Source organism: Linderina pennispora (assembly GCF_002104995.1).
Source record: "Linderina pennispora strain ATCC 12442 chromosome Unknown DL89scaffold_7, whole genome shotgun sequence".
Classification (NCBI taxonomy): domain Eukaryota; kingdom Fungi; phylum Kickxellomycota; class Kickxellomycetes; order Kickxellales; family Kickxellaceae; genus Linderina; species Linderina pennispora.
The window spans coordinates 678732-696033 of record NW_024468255.1 but is presented as its reverse complement, the minus strand read 5'-3'; the positions used below and the strand labels follow the sequence as shown (position 1 = coordinate 696033).

At 54.3% G+C, this 17302-nt stretch overlaps 6 protein-coding genes across 6 annotated transcripts; 2 read left to right on the top strand and 4 right to left on the bottom strand.

Annotated features, from left to right (window-relative positions):
* Positions 1-183: 183 nt before the first annotated feature.
* Positions 184-960, top strand: DL89DRAFT_217852 (acid phosphatase/Vanadium-dependent haloperoxidase; the record flags this gene model as incomplete). Its single annotated transcript, XM_040884338.1, has 1 exon — positions 184-960. A coding segment is annotated over one exon (777 nt), but the record flags the coding sequence as incomplete, so codon positions are not given.
* A 361-nt stretch (positions 961-1321) lies between these two features.
* DL89DRAFT_164258 (uncharacterized protein) lies at positions 1322-2721 on the bottom strand. The gene is made up of 3 exons (XM_040883710.1): positions 2265-2721; positions 2034-2136; positions 1322-1953 (listed from the first exon to the last, which is right to left on the bottom strand). Exons 1-3 carry the CDS (start codon positions 2536-2538, stop codon positions 1392-1394), a joined length of 939 nt encoding a protein of 312 aa, XP_040743344.1. The 5' UTR covers positions 2539-2721; the 3' UTR covers positions 1322-1391.
* On the top strand, positions 2520-3614 carry DL89DRAFT_164290 (ribosomal protein S5 domain 2-like protein). The gene has a single exon (XM_040883711.1). It carries the CDS (start codon positions 2905-2907, stop codon positions 3583-3585), a length of 681 nt encoding a protein of 226 aa, XP_040743343.1. The 5' UTR covers positions 2520-2904; the 3' UTR covers positions 3586-3614.
* A 30-nt stretch (positions 3615-3644) lies between these two features.
* Positions 3645-4313, bottom strand: DL89DRAFT_293277 (uncharacterized protein; the record flags this gene model as incomplete). Its single annotated transcript, XM_040890375.1, has 1 exon — positions 3645-4313. The coding sequence occupies one exon, from the start codon at positions 4311-4313 to the stop codon at positions 3645-3647; it is 669 nt and encodes a 222-aa protein (XP_040743342.1).
* A 529-nt stretch (positions 4314-4842) lies between these two features.
* On the bottom strand, positions 4843-5586 carry DL89DRAFT_257887 (uncharacterized protein; the record flags this gene model as incomplete). Its single annotated transcript, XM_040885559.1, has 1 exon — positions 4843-5586. The coding sequence occupies one exon, from the start codon at positions 5584-5586 to the stop codon at positions 4843-4845; it is 744 nt and encodes a 247-aa protein (XP_040743341.1).
* Positions 5587-6211: 625 nt separating this feature from the next.
* Positions 6212-8014, bottom strand: DL89DRAFT_257886 (uncharacterized protein; the record flags this gene model as incomplete). Its single annotated transcript, XM_040885558.1, has 1 exon — positions 6212-8014. One exon carries the CDS (start codon positions 8012-8014, stop codon positions 6212-6214), a length of 1803 nt encoding a protein of 600 aa, XP_040743340.1.
* Between the last annotated feature and the right edge of the window lie 9288 nt (positions 8015-17302).

The window sequence follows — 17302 nt, the reverse complement described above, 5'->3', positions numbered from 1 at the left end:
CGCCCCAGTTGGCTGCCAGTGAGTGTTGCCTCAGTCTTCCTCCTTTCTTTTTTTTCCTCCTATTTCTCTCCTCTCCCTCCCACCGGATAGTTTTATTAGCACTCTATTCCTATTACTCGAAGAGCAGCAGGCATGGTGTTTGGCATAAACCTCAACGCGTCCAACGACGGCGTGCCGCGCAGCCGGCGAAAGCAGCTCATTGTCTCGTACATACCCGATTATGTGGTACTTGTAATCATGGCAATTCTGTGGGGCGTGCTGTCCAAGATAGCGCCATTCCACCGCGAGTTCTCGCTGACGAACAAAACAATCCAGTACCCGATGAAGCCCGACTCGGTGCCGTTCTATGCAGCGGTGGTGCTGAGCTTTGTGGTGCCGCTGGTGGTGATCCTGGTATGGACGGGGCTGCTGCGGCGGTCGTTCCACGACATGAACTCGGGCGTGCTGGGGCTGTGCCTGGCGCTGGTGCTGAACATGATGATCACCAATACGGTGAAGAACCTGGCGGGGCGGCACCGGCCGGACTTTATCGACCGGTGCGATATCGACAAGAACGCAGCACCGAGGCTGGAGCCGTTTATTGGGCTGCTGAATTCAACGGTGTGCCGGCAGACGGACCAGAGCATCCTGTACGACGGAATGCGGAGCTTCCCGTCGGGCCACTCGTCGTTCTCGTTTGCTGGCCTGACGTACCTGGCGCTGTGGCTGGCCGGCCACCTCAACGTGGGCGACGGGCGCGGGCGGACATACAAGGCGTTTGTGGTGTTTGTGCCGGAGCTGGCAGCGATGCTGGTTGCGGTGTCGCGCACCAAGGACTACCGCCACCACTGGCAGGATGTGCTGGCGGGCTCCATCCTGGGCGTGGTGATGGCGTGGATCAGCTACCGCCACTACTACCCGTCGATCATGTCGACCAGGATGGACCCCAGTATGCCGTACCCGCCGCGTATCCCCGACGACGACCTCGAGTCGTTTGGCCTGAGCAACTTTAGGCACGTCGCGCCGGGCAAGACGCAGAATAACGAGGCCACGATGGATCCGGTCGAGATTCGCACCGATGGCGCACACAGACAGCCGCAGGCGAGGCAGCAGCTCCAGCAGCAGCAGCAACAGCAATACCAGCAGCAACAGCAACAGCAACACCAGCAGCAGCCGTCGCACCCACCCGCTTCCGCCAGCCATGTGCGCCCACTGTCCGGCGCCTACGACGAGTTCAGCCGGCAGTCTAGCATAAGCGAAATTCACGCGTAGCCCCCACCCCTCGTCCTTCGCGATGACAAAAAGGCAGCATCTGTAATTTTTTTTTGCAAACAAAAGCTTGCCGGTGACTCAGAATATTAGGTGGGTTGACGAATGGTACAAGTTTTGTAAGAAGGCGAGCGCCTCCCCTCTCACCGCTTGTGGCCCTTGTGGCCCTTTTTTCCCGAGTTGCCGTTGCCCAGCGGGCCGGTAACGCCAGTGGCGCGGCGAATAGCCACCAGATCGCTGATAATGTCGTCTTCGGGAATGCCCTGGACGCCAAACACCTGGTTGTTCTTGCGCTTGCCTGGATGGCGGCCGGTGGGCTCGCCCAGCCCCAGCGTGTCGTTGCCGCGCTTGCGCAGGTTGCGCTTTGACGACGTGCGCGCGCTCGGGTCAAACACAAAGTCCATGCTGATATCCAGGCTGTCCTTCTCCTCCTTGAGCCGCCGCCGCCGGTCCTCGATATCGGTTGCAATCTTGTCGTAGATGGCCTGCTTCTCAGCCCGGTACGCCTTCTCGGTAACCTCGCGGTCGTGCTGGAACGTCCGCTCGTACAGATCCACCAGGTACCTGTGGTTCTGCTCGGCCGCCGTCAGCATGCGGTCGCGCTCCGCCGAAAGCCGCGCGACGCCCTCGATGAACACCGGGTGTGCCCCGCGCAGAATCTGCGCCAGCTCGCTCTGGATCTCCTCGCTCTTTTGCTCGTATGCTCTACATGGAGAAGCCGACTGGTTTAGCGTGTGGATTCACCCCTCACTGCCCTTGCTCTCCCTTCCCTTCCCGCTGCCTACCTTGCCTCAGACTCAAACACCTCGCGGTCTATCTGCTGCAGACGCTCCGTCACTTTGCTGCGCAGCGATTGGGCGCCACTCTTGGTTGCGGTTGCCTGCATGCCTACACACGCTCCAGCAGAAAAATAGCAGAGAAAAATGGTCGGTAATAAGGATTATTTGCGCTTTGCAGAAAAAAACGTGGACCGAATCTCGCCAGCTGGCTCTGCTTACCTGTCCGCGCCGACATGCCTGATATGTCCTGGATGTGGGCCTGGCCTGTTGTAGCCGAGTACCCCCGGCTCCACTCGTACCCTGCCTGGGCCAGTGGCTGTCCGCCACTGCTGGTGCTGTTGCTTATATGCTGGTGGTGGCCGTTGCCGATGGCCATCTGATACTGCGAGTGTGGTTGCGTGTAGGCAGGCGCCATCTGGTGGTGTTGTGTGTACCGCGGCAGTGCTGCTGAGGACAGCGCGCTGCTGTGGCTCATGCCCATGTGAGGATTCAGCTCCTGGTAATCGTCCATACTGCAAGACTGAGGGGGTGTATAAATTATGGAAAAGGAAAGAGTACAGGTGTGCTGGGAGGTGAGGGGGCTCTGGTGCTAGCCGAGCGTGCAATAGGTATAAAAAGCAGAGGGAGGTGAAGAGGAGAAAAAAGGACCGCAGATATCGCCTCCCCTCCGTCCCCTTTCACGCTTGGAAGCAGCGCTCCCCTCTGCTCGACTCCAAGGCGCGTGCGTCTGACGTAGAGCCAATCACGGGCCAGACGCGAATTGCTGCGATTGCGACCAGCTAAAAAAATTTTCCCCTTCCTGGCCAGCTCAGCGCCAGCCCCTTTTCATTCCTACTCAATTCAAACGCTTTTTTTCCAGCACATACATTACAGCACCATGCAGCGGCCAGACCGACGCGAAGCGAACCAGATCCGATCCCTGCACTGCATGCTGGGCCAGCTCAGCCGCGTCGACGGCTCGGCGCAGTTCTCGTCGGGCAAGACGTCGGTGCTGTGCGGCGTCTACGGCCCCATCGACGTCAAAGTGTACGACGAGAAGCTGGACCGCGCGCACATCGAGGTGAAGTTCCGGCCAGACATCGGCGTGCCCACAACAAAGGACAAGTGGGTGGAATCGGCCGTGCGCAGCACGTTCGAGAAGGAGGTCCTGGCGCAGCTTCACCCGCGCACGCTGGTGCAGATCAACCTGCAGGTGCGCGAGAACGACGGCTCTGTCGATGCCACGGCCATCAATGCCACAACCATGGCGCTGGTGGATGCAGGCGTGCCGATGAAAACCACGGTGGCAGCGGCCGCCTGTGTGGTGCTCAAGGACGGCAGCATTGTGGCCGATCCGACAAAAGAGGAGGCGGAGCTGGCGGTCTCAACTCACACGTTTGCCTTTGCCAACGGCTCGTCCGACGGCCCGCTGTATGTGGATTCGCGGGGCCGGTTCTCGATGGCCGAGTACAACAGGTGCTACGACCTGTGCCGGCTGACGTGCGACCGCATCCTGGCCTTCATGCGCACTGCGCTCGAAAGCAAGATCCAGAAGGAGTCAGCCATCTCGGCTGTGTAAGGATCCTTAAGGCTTTTAGTTGTGGTATTAGAATGCAAAAGCAGAGAAATGAAAAGCGTTTATACAGAAGATTGCATGTGGTAGGCGGCTGCAGGCTGCGTCGGGTAGCGCGTGCCCGAGTTGCTTGTGGACCGCTTCGGCACGTCGGCCGAGCTGAATCCTGCCGATTGCAGCGCAAGCGACCCCGACGGCGTGTACGTCTCGCTGCTGATGCCCTGCCCCGAGAACATGCCCATCGAGTGGCCCGACTTTTTGCCGAGCCCGTCGTGCCCCAGCTTGCCCTCGTAGAACCCGTGCTGCATGTTATAGATCACCATAGCGTATTCGTCATCGGGATCGTCAAAGTACAGCGAGGTTACGAATGTCAGGCATATGTAGATGACGCCAAACACAACCAGCACGATGCCGATGCCCAGCTGCGCCGCATTGCTGTCGATTGTCAGGCACCCACACATAAAGTAGAACAGCCCGCGCCCGAAGAACGAGAAGAGGAAGGACGCGTGCATCCGGAACACCGCCCAGTGCAGGAACTCCATCACGCACACGATGAGCCCGAATACTAGGCACACCAGCCCAAGCATGATGTGTCGCACATCCGTGGTCTGGAACGACAGGCAGCCCTGGACCAGTACCAAAAGCCCCAGCACGAAATTGAAGATGAGCAGCGGCAGAGTCGTGGACCGCCCAAGGTTGTATGACCTGCGCGCGAGGATGTAGGGGAGTGCCATGAATAAAATAGATTCTTTACTGGCTATTCGTTTTCGACAGAAAAAAGTAAAGCAAAAGAAGGAACGCGCAACAGCCTGGCCTGTTCGTGTCGTCCAGGCACTGCATTATTTAAAAGAATCGTGCGCTGGCCCCTAGAATTTCACAAAAACATCGGCCACCAGCCCTATTGCAAGGTAGCCCGCCAATTGTCGTGGACACTATACTACGTACCACGACTCATTGTCCGTTGTAGATGGAAACGACCGAACGGCGCAACTTGCGATTCGCCGGTGTTGTTGTCCTGTATCCGAATTAGCTGCCGCCGGCCAGGTAGGGACGAATTGGCGCCAGCTGCGACAATAATGAAGGGCAAGCATGAATTCCAGGTTTGCCGTGCCTCTTGCATAGTGAATACCGAATGCCACCCAGGACACGCCAAGCTTGTCTGGTTACACGACTTCATATTAAGCAATTGCCGGAATATACGGACTCAGAAAGAGCGTTATTGAGTAGCACGCCCGCTGTGAACTAGTCAAGAGTATGAAACGCTCAAAGAGCTTGGCTGGTGAGCGCAGAAAACTTTGCCTCCAGTGCTACAATCGCCTTGCCCCGCCCATGCGCATTATCGCCACAAATGCCATGTGTACGACTGATGTTGAAGTCCTTCAATGAAGGACAAGTGGCTCGCAGATACCTGCACGTGGACTCAACGACCTCCGCGTCTGAGAGCTTCGTGTGAAACAAAAGGAAAAAGCCAGAGAGTGAGCAAACCGAGATGTTTTCCCAAACCCTCGTTCCAAAGCCAACCCCATCCAAAAGCCTAGGAAGAACAGGCGGTTTGACTGTGTCGTAATCGTCAATGCATATCCGCTGCACATACGATTCCCCGCCCATGGCAATAATGGGCTGTATGTTTGATACCCAGGGATACGTCTTCTTTGCAGACTGCTTGCGTCTTAGCAGCTTTGTCAGCCTCCCTCCAAGCTGCTGGTCGATCGGATATGGAGGACGGCTGCGCACATATATCGTACTGCAAACATAAGGCTTCAGAATATCAAGCCACTGGCGAGAGACAAGCGCGTAGTTTATCACTTCCTTGAATGATAACTCGGGCTCGAAATTATAGATCCAGCTCCGTCCTGGCTCGTTATATTGCGAATTGGCCGTATATCCTATTTCCTGCCTGGAGTTGAGCTGGGAATAGAGAGCAGTATCCCTGATTAGGCTATCTAGCACTCGCTCGAGGATAGCTCTATCAGCCAGTATGCTAAGCCTAAAACTACCTGGCTCCATTACACATGAATCCAGCCGTATAAAGCTAAAAGTGATATATAGGATGACGGATGGAGACGTGCGTATCCAGGACGATTGCTATTATCTAGCTGGGATTCTCATTGCCGCTTTTGGGCCTATCCTTACGCATTGCTGCATACACTGCTTGCCAGCTATCTTGGTGCTGTTTTATTTCTTTCTGACTGCATAAGCACACGTGTATAGGGTGCTATTCACTATGCTTTTATAGCCTAGACCATTGGCCCATGGTGTCTTCTTAGTCAGCGGTATCACTCAAGTGGTTTATGTATATGTATATTAATGCCACTTTGGATATGGAGTGGCTTGCATGGCACGGTGCACATCTGTGGTATACTGCAAACTCATGGATTGGCATTAAGCTATGGCCTGGCTAGTGAAGAACTGATGTGTTGACTAGTGTCCACAAGACATGGCCTCTTGCATAGTATTATAGAAGCAAGCTGGATATCGGCGTGCACAAGATAATTTTCAAGCTGGTTAAGATGATAAAAACGAATAACGAAGAGAATAAAGTAGACTTTCAAAGTAGAGACAGCAAGGTGTCTGGGACAGGGGCTCCAGAAGCCTAGAAATGGAAAAGCTAACCAAACAGGCAGGAGTACTTTTACATGCCAGCATTTGGACGGGGCGCGTACCCGCCGTTCACTTCGGGGACGGACATGGTCGATGCAGGTGCGGTTGGGGCGACGACTGCGGGCTTGGCAGTGGGCGGGGGGCCAACAGAAGCGGTCTTTTGGGGCAGCGCAATGGCGGCAGGAGTCTGGCCGTTCGTGTGCTCGTTGATGTGGCTGTGAGCGCCTTCATCCTCGGTTTCCTCGTCATCCTGCAGATCAACATCCTCGACCTCGCCTTCGCCGTCATAGTCGTGGTGGCGTGCAGCAGCATCGGCGTTGCTGGCGGGCGTCGCGGTGCCAGACGCTGGTGTCACAGGCAGCGACTGCTGCGGCTGGGACGTGGTGGCTGGGGGCGGAGCAACAGCGTGCGGGGCGACCGGCGTGGTGGGCGACGGGACAGCGCTTTCGGGAGTAATGGCAGGGATCTCGGGCTTCGGGCCCTCTGGATCGTAGTTCTCCCACTGCAGCCTGTCGTCGGTCGACATCAGCTTCCACAGACGGCCGAGCTCGCGGTTGACAGCAGCCAAGTCCCAGTCGGGGTGCTTGGCGACAATTGCCTTGCGAGTGACACGCGAATAGCACACATACGCCTTGGACGGGCCCTTGTTTGGGTTGGTGTGGCCAGGCGTGGGTGCACGGCCGTTGTTGCGCACAGTGAAGGTACCGGTGCCCGGGATGCGGCCAGCCTGCATGGCCGGCATCTGCACGTGCCCATGCGAGGATGAGTGGGAGACGTAGGCGGGGGCCAGCGTGCTGCCGCTGCGCTGCTCAGCCTCGCGCCGCTCCATGTCAAAGAACACCTGGCGCTGCTCGGCTGTCAGCTCCTTCCATTTGCGGCCGAGCTCCTTGTTGACAGCCGGCAGATCCCAGTCCTGGTTCGCATTGACAACCAGGGGCCGCTCCTGGCGGCAGAACATAACGTAGGCGCGGCGTGGCGCGCTCTGCAAACGGCCCGCCTTATTCGGCGATACAGTGCTGGCCATGCTCTGTACTGTGGCAACGCCGGCAGGGTGCTGGGACCGCAGCGTGACAGAGGCGCCTGGGATCGCATACTTGTCGCGCTCGTGGTCCGACATGTTGTTCCAGTTCACCTCGAGGCGGCGGCGAATCTCGGCATCACTCCAGTCGGGCACTTTCTCACGCAGCAGCGGGCGCTGCTCGCGGATGAACATCTCGAGGGGTGTGATGGGGTCTGGCGTTGAGTGGCGCTGGGTGCTCTCGGCCTCGGGCGGCAGCGGGTACTGGATCATCAGCTCCAACATGCCAACCTCGTTGGAGAGCATCTCGTGCTGAGATCTGGTAAGGTACCGGTCCTTGATCATTTGCGACGTCGACCACCACCTGTCCCAAACGACGCGCAGCACGTTCATCTTGGCTTGGCGCGAGTTGGAGTCCATGCCGCCTTGCGACGCCATCACGGTGCGCTCGCACTCGTTGAAGTTGTCGGCAGCAAACATGGCAAAGGCCTGGCCCAGCTCATCGCCATAGTCGCGTGGCGGGCGGCCGCGGCGCTTTGCCGGTGGCGGAGTTCCACCGTTGGCGTATCCATGCTGGTCACCGGCAACCGAGTCATCGAACATTTCGCTGTGTGCTGACGGATGACGGGTGCGGGTGGAGTGCTTGCGCCGGAGCTGGTCGTCGGCCATGGCCTGCCGGGCGACGCTGTTGATGGTGCCGGCAGCGCTGCTCAGCACCTCGAGCGGCGACTCGCCACTGGCGGACGACGCGACCTCAAAGTGCGAGTCGTTGTGGCCAGACGCCTCACGTGACCGTCGCAGCATCTGCGAAATCATTTTGCACTGCATGGATATCATGTCCGCACATCTCTCGATCTACAATAGACAACACGACAGCACAAAATGTGAAGCGCGGGTTTAGTCACAACGTCATTGGAGACAATACGGCAAAGAATGACAACACACGCGCACAACAAGGGCATTATCGCAAATGGGCAAGAAGAATATTCCCGTTGGGGTGTGCGGTGGTAGTGGTTGGAATCTAGCTCGGTTATGCACCACCGCACCTATGAGTAGGGCGAGGGGGGACGCTGGGATAATGTCAGACAGTACGACACCTGGCAAGGGGACAGTAAGACAACAACACCATCACAGTGACAGCAGAAAGGAGGGGAGGGAGTAGAGTCCACCACGCGGCGCAAGTCGAGAGAAATGGCGAGAATGCGCTTTATTTTTCTTGCTGATATCGGGGATGGGTTACGGACACAGCCAAGTGAAACGTGTCACCCCCGAACCGTATGACGGAAGGAGGGGGTTGGTGGAGAGTGTGCGTGTGGGCGAGTCTTTTTTTTCTTGTTGTGAGTGCCGGGTGACCAGAATAGACGTACATCCCAACAATTTTTCCACCGAAAAAAGTCATGGGCACTTTTTTATAAAGCAGTAGAGGCATAGGCTGAACGGAAAGGATCGACCCATTCGGCGCAAGCTATCCCTCCGTCACACCTGTACTGGCGACATTACAAAAATGCATCATGCATGACGGGGAGAGATAAAAGTGCCCGTATGTTTCAGAATAGAGCGCCAATACAAAGTGGTCATGATGTCTGGGATTCACACTGCCCGGCTGTACGCATTCATGATGGCTATATCCAATGAGATTGGGGAACAGCCGTAGTGCACCCGCATGTGTCGCTCTCTGATGATATTCCCCAGGTGGCTACGTGTAAAAGCAGCAAAGGAGCGGCATCATACAGCGATGGCGGGGATGGCCGCGCACACTTACCATCTCACAGTCCTCTAAGCTCAGCGTAACCGGCGCCATCGTGGTCTGATACTGGAAAATCGGCCTTGTAGAAAAAGATAAGGACTCCGAAAGGGGCGACAACAAAAAACGGACGTAGAAATCTAGGTCAAGCCTCGAACTAAAAAAGAAAAGGCCTAGCGTTTAGCCAAAAGAAAACTAGGGTATACGCGCAATAAGTAGAAAAATAAAAAGTGATGGTAAGGTGTGGAAAAGAAAAGGGGGAGGGGGAGTATGTTGTGTTTGAAATATCGTGATGGAAAAAGGAGGTGGGAGCAGAAAAAGTGTCCAAGCACAAGAATGTCTGTATGTTGACTTATTGGAGCGCGGCGATGAGCAGAAAAGGTGGGGGACAAGGTTAGGCCAGGCCAGTGATCGGATTGAAGGTTAGTGAGGAAGGCAGGGAGGACGGGGTGGGCCAATGTGGGCCAGCACAGCCTATCACGCACCACATCATGGCAAAATAGACCAAAGCCTGAGGAGTGTGTGTTTGACTGGGTGGAATGTGCACATCAAACGACCGAAACAGTAAGAGGCTCGCGGAAGGGAGGGGGTGGAAAATTTTTTTCATATGCTCCATGGAATCCAGCCCATTGGGAGTATTTTTGAGCAAGAGCAGGAGGGCGCGAAAGTCATAAATGGCCGGGTAACCAATGAGTTTCACACATAATAATGCACATAAACGCATGTTTTTTGCCACATGAGTCTGGCTCTGCTTGTCCGTGCCAAATATGCAATGGCCGCCCACTGCAAAACAGCCGCCCACCACCTTCCTGCGCCCTGCCACCAGCTACCTGGCAGCAGCAGCGGCAGCAGCGGCAGCAGCTCTACTATAGCCAAATTGAGACAAAGCCGGCAATTGTCTCTGGAGGCTAACAAGGCCAAAACGCCTTTTTGCTTTTCGTTAATCGCTGCATTCTGGTCGTTTTTAAAATAAAAAAGAGTTACATGCATCAGTGGCATACCCAGCGAGAGGGAAGTGGGCTTTTTGCGGCGCGCCCACATGTCAACCAGAAAAAACAAAGCAAGAAGCGTCTTTACCAGCATAGAATTTCGCTGGCCGCACGCGCAGCGGAAACAGCGTGTGGGATGAATCAGCAGAAAACCTCGCACCCGCCGCAGGAACACAAAGTGCCTGGGAAATTCGGCTTACCTTTTGCGATAAGGATCGTACAGCGCGGTAGAAATTGGTGGTCTGGTACGCGAGTCGGGCGTGGAAACAAACGAAAGAGGTGCCTTGGGATGGGGTGGCCGGTTTGCGTGATGTGCTACTGTGGTCTGCACACTAGATTAGATGGTAAGTAAAAAAGCAGACGAGTGCTGTCCAAGAACGCAGAAAAAGAAAAAGCAGGTATGGAAAGAAGAAAGCTACAGCGGAGCCACGGCCAGAAACAAAACCCAGTGGGGGAGAGAGGACGGGAGGTGGGTTATGTGGGATTTGCATCTCTCCTATTTGTCCTAAAAAGAATGCCACCGCACTTGTTTCCTCGGTGATTGGGATAGTCCATGTTGTGATGCACACACTATGGAGAGTGAAAATTGCGAACTCAGGAGGAGGGGGCAGCGTATGAAACAAATGTGTGTCATGCAACATTCTGCTGTCCAACCTGGACAATCAGCCAAGTGTGTATACATCATCCGCGGCGCGGTTGTTTGTCAACACACTTGCCATCAAATAATAGGTTCGCCTATCCTATCCCACCCGGCCTGTGTCGCTTTTTCCTCGCCCCTCGTGAAAGCCACCACGTTATGTACAGCACAGAAATTCGGGAAGCTGCCCAACATGAACATGATGAAGAATCCGTCACAAAGAGACAAATAATTCCCACTTATGCCCGGGTGTGGTGCTGCAATTCGTCGTTTATTCCTATAAATGTCAGTTGGCTGCTTTTGTCCTAGGCGAACGCCCAGAATCGACAAAAACCGCAATTACCGATGGCATAAGCCTCACCAACATAATAAACGGTGCATTGCTGAGATGTAACGTTTTTCGCAATCCACCACCACAACCCCGTTTCCGAATAGGATACGAAGCATGTCGGGCAAATACACCCTCCCCATCCACATTGCTGTTTTTCCTATGCACGCCTTCGCCTCCCGGACACGCCATTTTGAGCGAGCGGGTAACCCGTGTCTGCTGCTGGGCGGCAAAAGCCCTGGTTCCACACGTAACTGCCAAGACCAATGTGGTGTTTCGATGTCTCTCCCCTCAACCCGACCTGCCGCCAATTGGCAGTCAGGGCAGTCTCCTTGTCGATCATTCGTACCATGTGGTGGGAAGGCGGCTGAATAGATTGCCAATAAACCCCCGTACACGTGATGGCGAATATGTGTATCCGAAATTGCCCGCAAAGCCACTGCGCTACTTCGTGATTTCATTGCGATGTGATCGATCACGCTATACCAGATCGGTGGTTGGGCTAATCAGCAGGCCGTGTGCCATGCCCGGCGGTCCTATGCGCTGCCCCGCTGGAGGGTGGCTGTACTACCAGCTAGTGCATGGCCAGGTTCAAACCAGGCGTATCACTATACTGGCAACTGCTGCTGAAATGGCGGGTCTACCCGATATATGTGGACATCTGCCTATATCTGCCTACATCATCTGTACCATCACATAAGCAATCACACTTCAGACTGTGGTAAAGTGCCATAGACAGCTTCTGGGGCAAATAATATCAGATCGGCATTGGCTGTTGATAACCGAGCTAGTAAACATTAATACCCAGGTATAGGTTGCTGGTTTAAAACATCCACCAAATGCAGTCCCTTAATACCAGGCTTTGGATCACAGAAGCAGGGTATACTGATGAATTTGAACGTGCTAGAAGCATGCCGCAGATCATTGTGTGGTTCCAAATCCTTATGATCTTAGGAACCCATGGATCAAGACCTTTAGGCCACAATGGCCGGCCATACTATTCTGGGCGACCGGCGCCACTACTTAGACGGGCACCTGCCCTTTCACCTGGTGATTCCTCCTTCCTTCTTTCATACAGCATATTTCATACGTTCAATATACGTCGTGGAAAGGTGCTCGAAAAGTAAACGTGTTCTAGACAGTTGCAGGAGGCTGTCTATCCAAGTGTATCGTACCCGAGACACAACATATTTTTTCACCTTCCCCCTACTTACCGAGTACCGGAGGAAGCATACTGCTTATTTTATTTTATTTTTTCTCTTTATTTTGCTTTTGGCATTTTCCCTTTGCTATTCCTATGACTGATCACCCAAACACCAGTCACAAGCAACGTGGCCAGGCTAGCCACCACCGCTTGCGCCCAACAGCAACTGTCCCTGAAGCCCAAGTACCGGACACTGAGGAGCTCGAATCATTCATTTTCCCACTCAACGATGAGGTACCTGCGGCTGAGAAGGTCCATAAGATGAATTTGGCTTTAGGCCAGATGGCTGGAGACATGCAGCGTACGGCAGATAGGGTTGATGAACACTCTCGAGCATTGACCAACTGGCGCCGTAAGACTGGCGAGGACCTCGACGACCTTGAAAACAGCATTAAGAAACTCGCGACGACATCAAGGGAGCACATGATGGCCCTAGAAGAGCAGACTGGTATGAACACCACTGAGATTCAGGCGCTGAATGTCGAGTCTGCTAAGACCACTGCGAATATTGCACAGCTTACTCACCGCATCAGCGATATGCAGCAGATGCTAGCAACAAACTCTAGCCAGATATCGCAGCTAGTGACTCAAGTGTCATTGCTTGTGGAGCGTACGGCAAGAGCGGAGAGCGAGGTAGGCCATGTCAGGGATACCATGGATGGAGCGATACGAGTAGTGACCGACGCCACCCACCAGCAAATTACGGAGGCACTGGATGACTTTCGCAGAGATGCTAAGCCCAATGAGGTCGACAATAACACTAAGCCTCCGGACATTACAGAGACCCGTACGCACATTGTGGATGAAACTGCCCCTACCCCACCCAGTCCACTAGCGGCAGCACGCCCAGCAACCTACCGCAACGGCAACCGAGGACAGTCCGATGATGTCCGTAACTACAAGCACGATGCTGCTGACAATCAAGCTGCAAGCAATGTACGTGGCACTCCCTCCCGCAACAACCAGCGTGACCGCCAAGTCAACTACCAAGATTACCATCGTGGGGCCCATCGTCTGCACTTTGTGCACTATGCATCCCCAGACCGTATGAACTCGGGTGGTGTTGAGGGATTTTCAGGACAAGCTGGGAACAAACCGGATACATGGTACACCCCAGCCCAGGCCCCGCCTTTTCACCCGAGCCAGCCAACCCACTTTAGTGATGGTGTGATTATGGATGACAGATCCAATCCATTTTCGAGCCCGCTACCCACTGGTCAGCACAAGTCCCCACTCCGGGCAACAGGTGCACTCCTTGGTGGTTTTGCAGTTGGTGACCTGAACCAGGTCCTCCCATTCGATCCTGATGCGAACCGTCGCAAATTGCCTGATAAGTTGCCATCAATGAAACCTACTGATAGGAACTTTGTGAGCGACCCCATTGACTACCTAACGGAAATCGAGACAATCCTGCTCAGTAATAACTACCCGCTACAGTTCTGGGGCGCACGTGCCATTCTGGTTGGCCTGAAACCCACGACACAGCGCAGGTTCCTCGATGCCTTACGGACTAACCCGGCACGCTCATGGGATGATACTAAACTGCGACTGCTAGAGACATCCCCGACAATGCTGACACCCACATATGCACAGGAGGTCATCAGACAGCTACGATTGGACATTTACCAGCCATTCGCTGATTTCATTGATGAATTTGAGAAACTGCGCCTGACAGCATTATACCGTGCTTCGCAACCAGGCACCATTCAGCTCTTCTTGGAGGCCCTACCATTGCAGCTACGTGGACTAACACTCAACTTTATGAATGCCCGACCCGCTGATGCCCAGGACCTCTCACAGATCTACAAGTTTGTCATGGAGTCCGAGACCGACTTTGCTCTTATGCTTGGACATGGACGCGCTGGCCAGGAATGGAAGCAGCGTCACACATACCAGTCCACGTATATGACCCAGTACAAACAAAACCAAGGTCGGATTGGCCAGCATATGCCGACCCCAGAACAGAGTGCCGCAGCAAGGACGCCCCGCCCAAATGCACCCAATCGCACCAGGACCACTAACCAGCGACCTCGCAATGACCCGACGACACCCAGGCATGTACATGTAAAGCACATGGACATCAGCACTAGCGAGACTCTACGGACAGATTCTGGCGATGACCTGGATGATAACGAGTCAGATGTGGGCGATACAGAGGCACAGGAGGATTATGTGGACTATGCCAGCGACGACGACTCCATCGACCTGTTCATGATTGATGTTGAAGTAGCTACAGCGGATAGGGTAACACCTCCATTGCCAACTATAACCAAGCTGGATCCATATATCATCCCCATCACACTAGTAGGGCATTCAGCACAGGTCCACACACAGGGTTTACTTGACACAGGCGCACGACATACATGCATCACGAGAGCACTAGCGGAAGAGCTGTCCTGTGAGATTGCCCCAGCCAGTGGCACCATCGTTTTGGCTGTGGCCGAGTCAAGTGTTCCACGACTCGGCACTACCAATATCACACTGCAGACAACTCAGCATACCATCGCACTCATGGTCGAGGTCCTACCAGGCTCCTGCTCACCACCAGTCATTATCAGCCGGGATGTTATCAGTACCTATGGATTACAGGAGCTGATGGCGGTCACAAAGGACAGAGGCGACCACCCGCTGATAGCATCAGAATTACCAGACATTCCGGATCCAGAACCGATGCCGCTCTCTGAGACTGCTGTCAAAGTCAAAGCTGCACTCGCTAATGAACTGGAGGCCAATGCTAGGTTCGATCGGTCACAACCGTGCCCACTACCTGATGCAGTGGTACATATACCGACGACTGTCAACCCACACAACCAGCGACGGCAGCCACGCTTTGCACCAGCCGAATCGGCAATTTGTGATGCGCAGGTGACAGCATGGTTAACAGATAGGGTCATTGTCCAAGCACCACCCGGATGCACCTCCAACTCGATGCTGTTCCTCGTGCCGAAGAAGGACCTGCAGGGGCGATTGACGGGAAAACGTGGAGTTGTTGATTTCAGGGCATTGAACCAGCTAACACGTGACGATGTGTTCCCACTGCCCACACCACAGGAGATCTTTCAAGATCTGGCAGGCAGTACATTGTTCACCACCCTTGACTTGACACAGGCATATCATCGTTTCCCTGTCGCTGAGGCTGACCAGCCAAAAACGGCGTTCACTTGGGCCGGTGAGCAGTATGTATTCGCACGAGCACCTTTTGGGTTAAAGAACTTGCCAGCCCAATTTCAGCGCGTCATTTCACGGTTATTGCGCAGATGCACATTCGCACGTGCATATATTGACGATATCGTTATATTCTCACCAGACCTTACATCTCACATTGATCATGTGCGTCAGGTGGTAGCATTACTCACATCGGCACTACTACCACTGAACATTGACAAGTGTCATTTTGCCCAGCAGTCGGTCAAACTTCTTGGTTTCATAGTCTCTGGTGACGGCCGCAAATCTGACCCAAACCGTGTTCAAGCGTTACTTGATTGGCCGTTGCCAACGACGCGCACAGAGCTACGTTCATTTTTGGGCACTGTCAACTATATCCGTGAGCATATACCATTCTTGCACCGACTTCTGCCACCACTCGACGACCTGCGCACAGGGAAAGGCAGAGATAAACTAGCGCTTACGCCTGAGTACAAGCACACTGTGACCATAGTTAAACAAGCTATTGCCCAGTCGGTAGCCTTGTTCCACCCTCACCCCGAGTGGCCACTATTCGTGGCAGCGGACGCATCTGACAGAGGTATTGGGGCGGTACTATACCAGCAAACACCAGCGGGACAGAAGCGGTTTATCAGTTTCCAAGCCAAGGCATTGTCCCCGAGCCAACAGCGTTACCCCATCACGCAGCGAGAGCTACTGAGCCTTGTGTTTGCACTTACCCGTTTTCGTGAGTTCCTTTACGGCCGATATTTCACTGCGATAACTGACCACGCAGCACTGACATGGTTACACTCGCAACACGAACTTACGCCCATGCTTGCCAGGTGGTATACCATACTGCAGGAGTTTAATTTTAGGCTCGAGCACCGTGCCGGCATATTGAACATACTCCCGGATGCCCTCTCTCGCCTCTTCGCAAACACAACGGTAGCAGCGATACACACATCCTCTGCCTTTACAGTGCGTGCTTTCCAGAGATACCCGGATATCGCATTACCAACGAGACGGCATATTGGAGATGCTGGGTGGGATATATCAGCAGCTCAGGATACCACCATTCCCCCACTGCAACGCTGTAAGGTACCCACGGGTCTATTCCTGGAGATACCCCCATCTTGCTACACCCGCATCGCTCCACGATCCGGACTAGCCTCAAAGGGCATAGACATCGCAGCAGGAGTAGTGGACTCATCATACCGTGGTGAGATCATTGTGCTTATGATCAATACCACAACTCAGCCATTCCGCATCCACCGGGGCATGCGTATTGCACAGCTACTCTTCGAACAGCTGGCACCAGTCACATCACTAACGGCAGTCCCATGCTTAGAGGAGCTCCACGGGACCACCAGGGGAGTGAATGGTTTCGGATCAACAGATGTCACAGCACTGATGACAGACACCATTACTGCCATGCCACCACGTGAACTACGCGAGGAGATCATACGGCAGGCGCACGCATTGGGTCACTTCAAAGGCGCAACAATGGCTGCAGCAGTACGGGGCGATGGCTACGATTGGCCTACATTAGAGAAGGAGTGTAAGGACACAGCAGACCGGTGTAAGATATGTCAGGCATTCTCAGCAAAGAACCCAAGGCCGCAGCCCCTGATACCAGTCACAGCGAAGCGACCGATGGACCATATTGCCGTTGACCTTGCGGGCCCAATGCGGATAACTGAGGCAGGCAATACTTTCATTTTCGTTGGAGTGGATGTATTCACACGGTACATGTTCTTATATCCACTACCAGATAAGACGGCGGTATCAGTAGCAAGAGTACTCATCCACATAGGCTCATCCTTTGGTTTCCCGAAAGTCATACAGTCGGACAATGGTCGTGAATTCGTGAATGCAACACTCGAGTTCCTAACACAGGCCACAGGGATTGAGCACAGGAGAACAACGCCATATAACCCATCAGCGAACGGATTAGCCGAACGAGCAGTTCGCATTTGCAAGGAACGTCTTCAAGCCATGGGCCTTAGCGCAATGACCGAATGGGATGCCCACTTGCCACTGGTCCAGTACGCATGT

Coding starts and splice junctions, on each gene's coding strand:
- DL89DRAFT_164290 (XM_040883711.1), top strand. CDS start 2,905: ATGCAGCGGCCAGACCGACGCGAAGCGAACCAGATCCGATCCCTGCAC.
- DL89DRAFT_164258 (XM_040883710.1), bottom strand. CDS start 2,538: ATGGACGATTACCAGGAGCTGAATCCTCACATGGGCATGAGCCACAGC. Junction 2,137..2,264: donor CCACATCCAGGACATATCAG/GCATGTCGGCGC, acceptor GAGCGTGTGTAG/GCATGCAGGCAACCGCAACC. Junction 1,954..2,033: donor GTGTTTGAGTCTGAGGCAAG/GTAGGCAGCGGG, acceptor TTCTCCATGTAG/AGCATACGAGCAAAAGAGCG.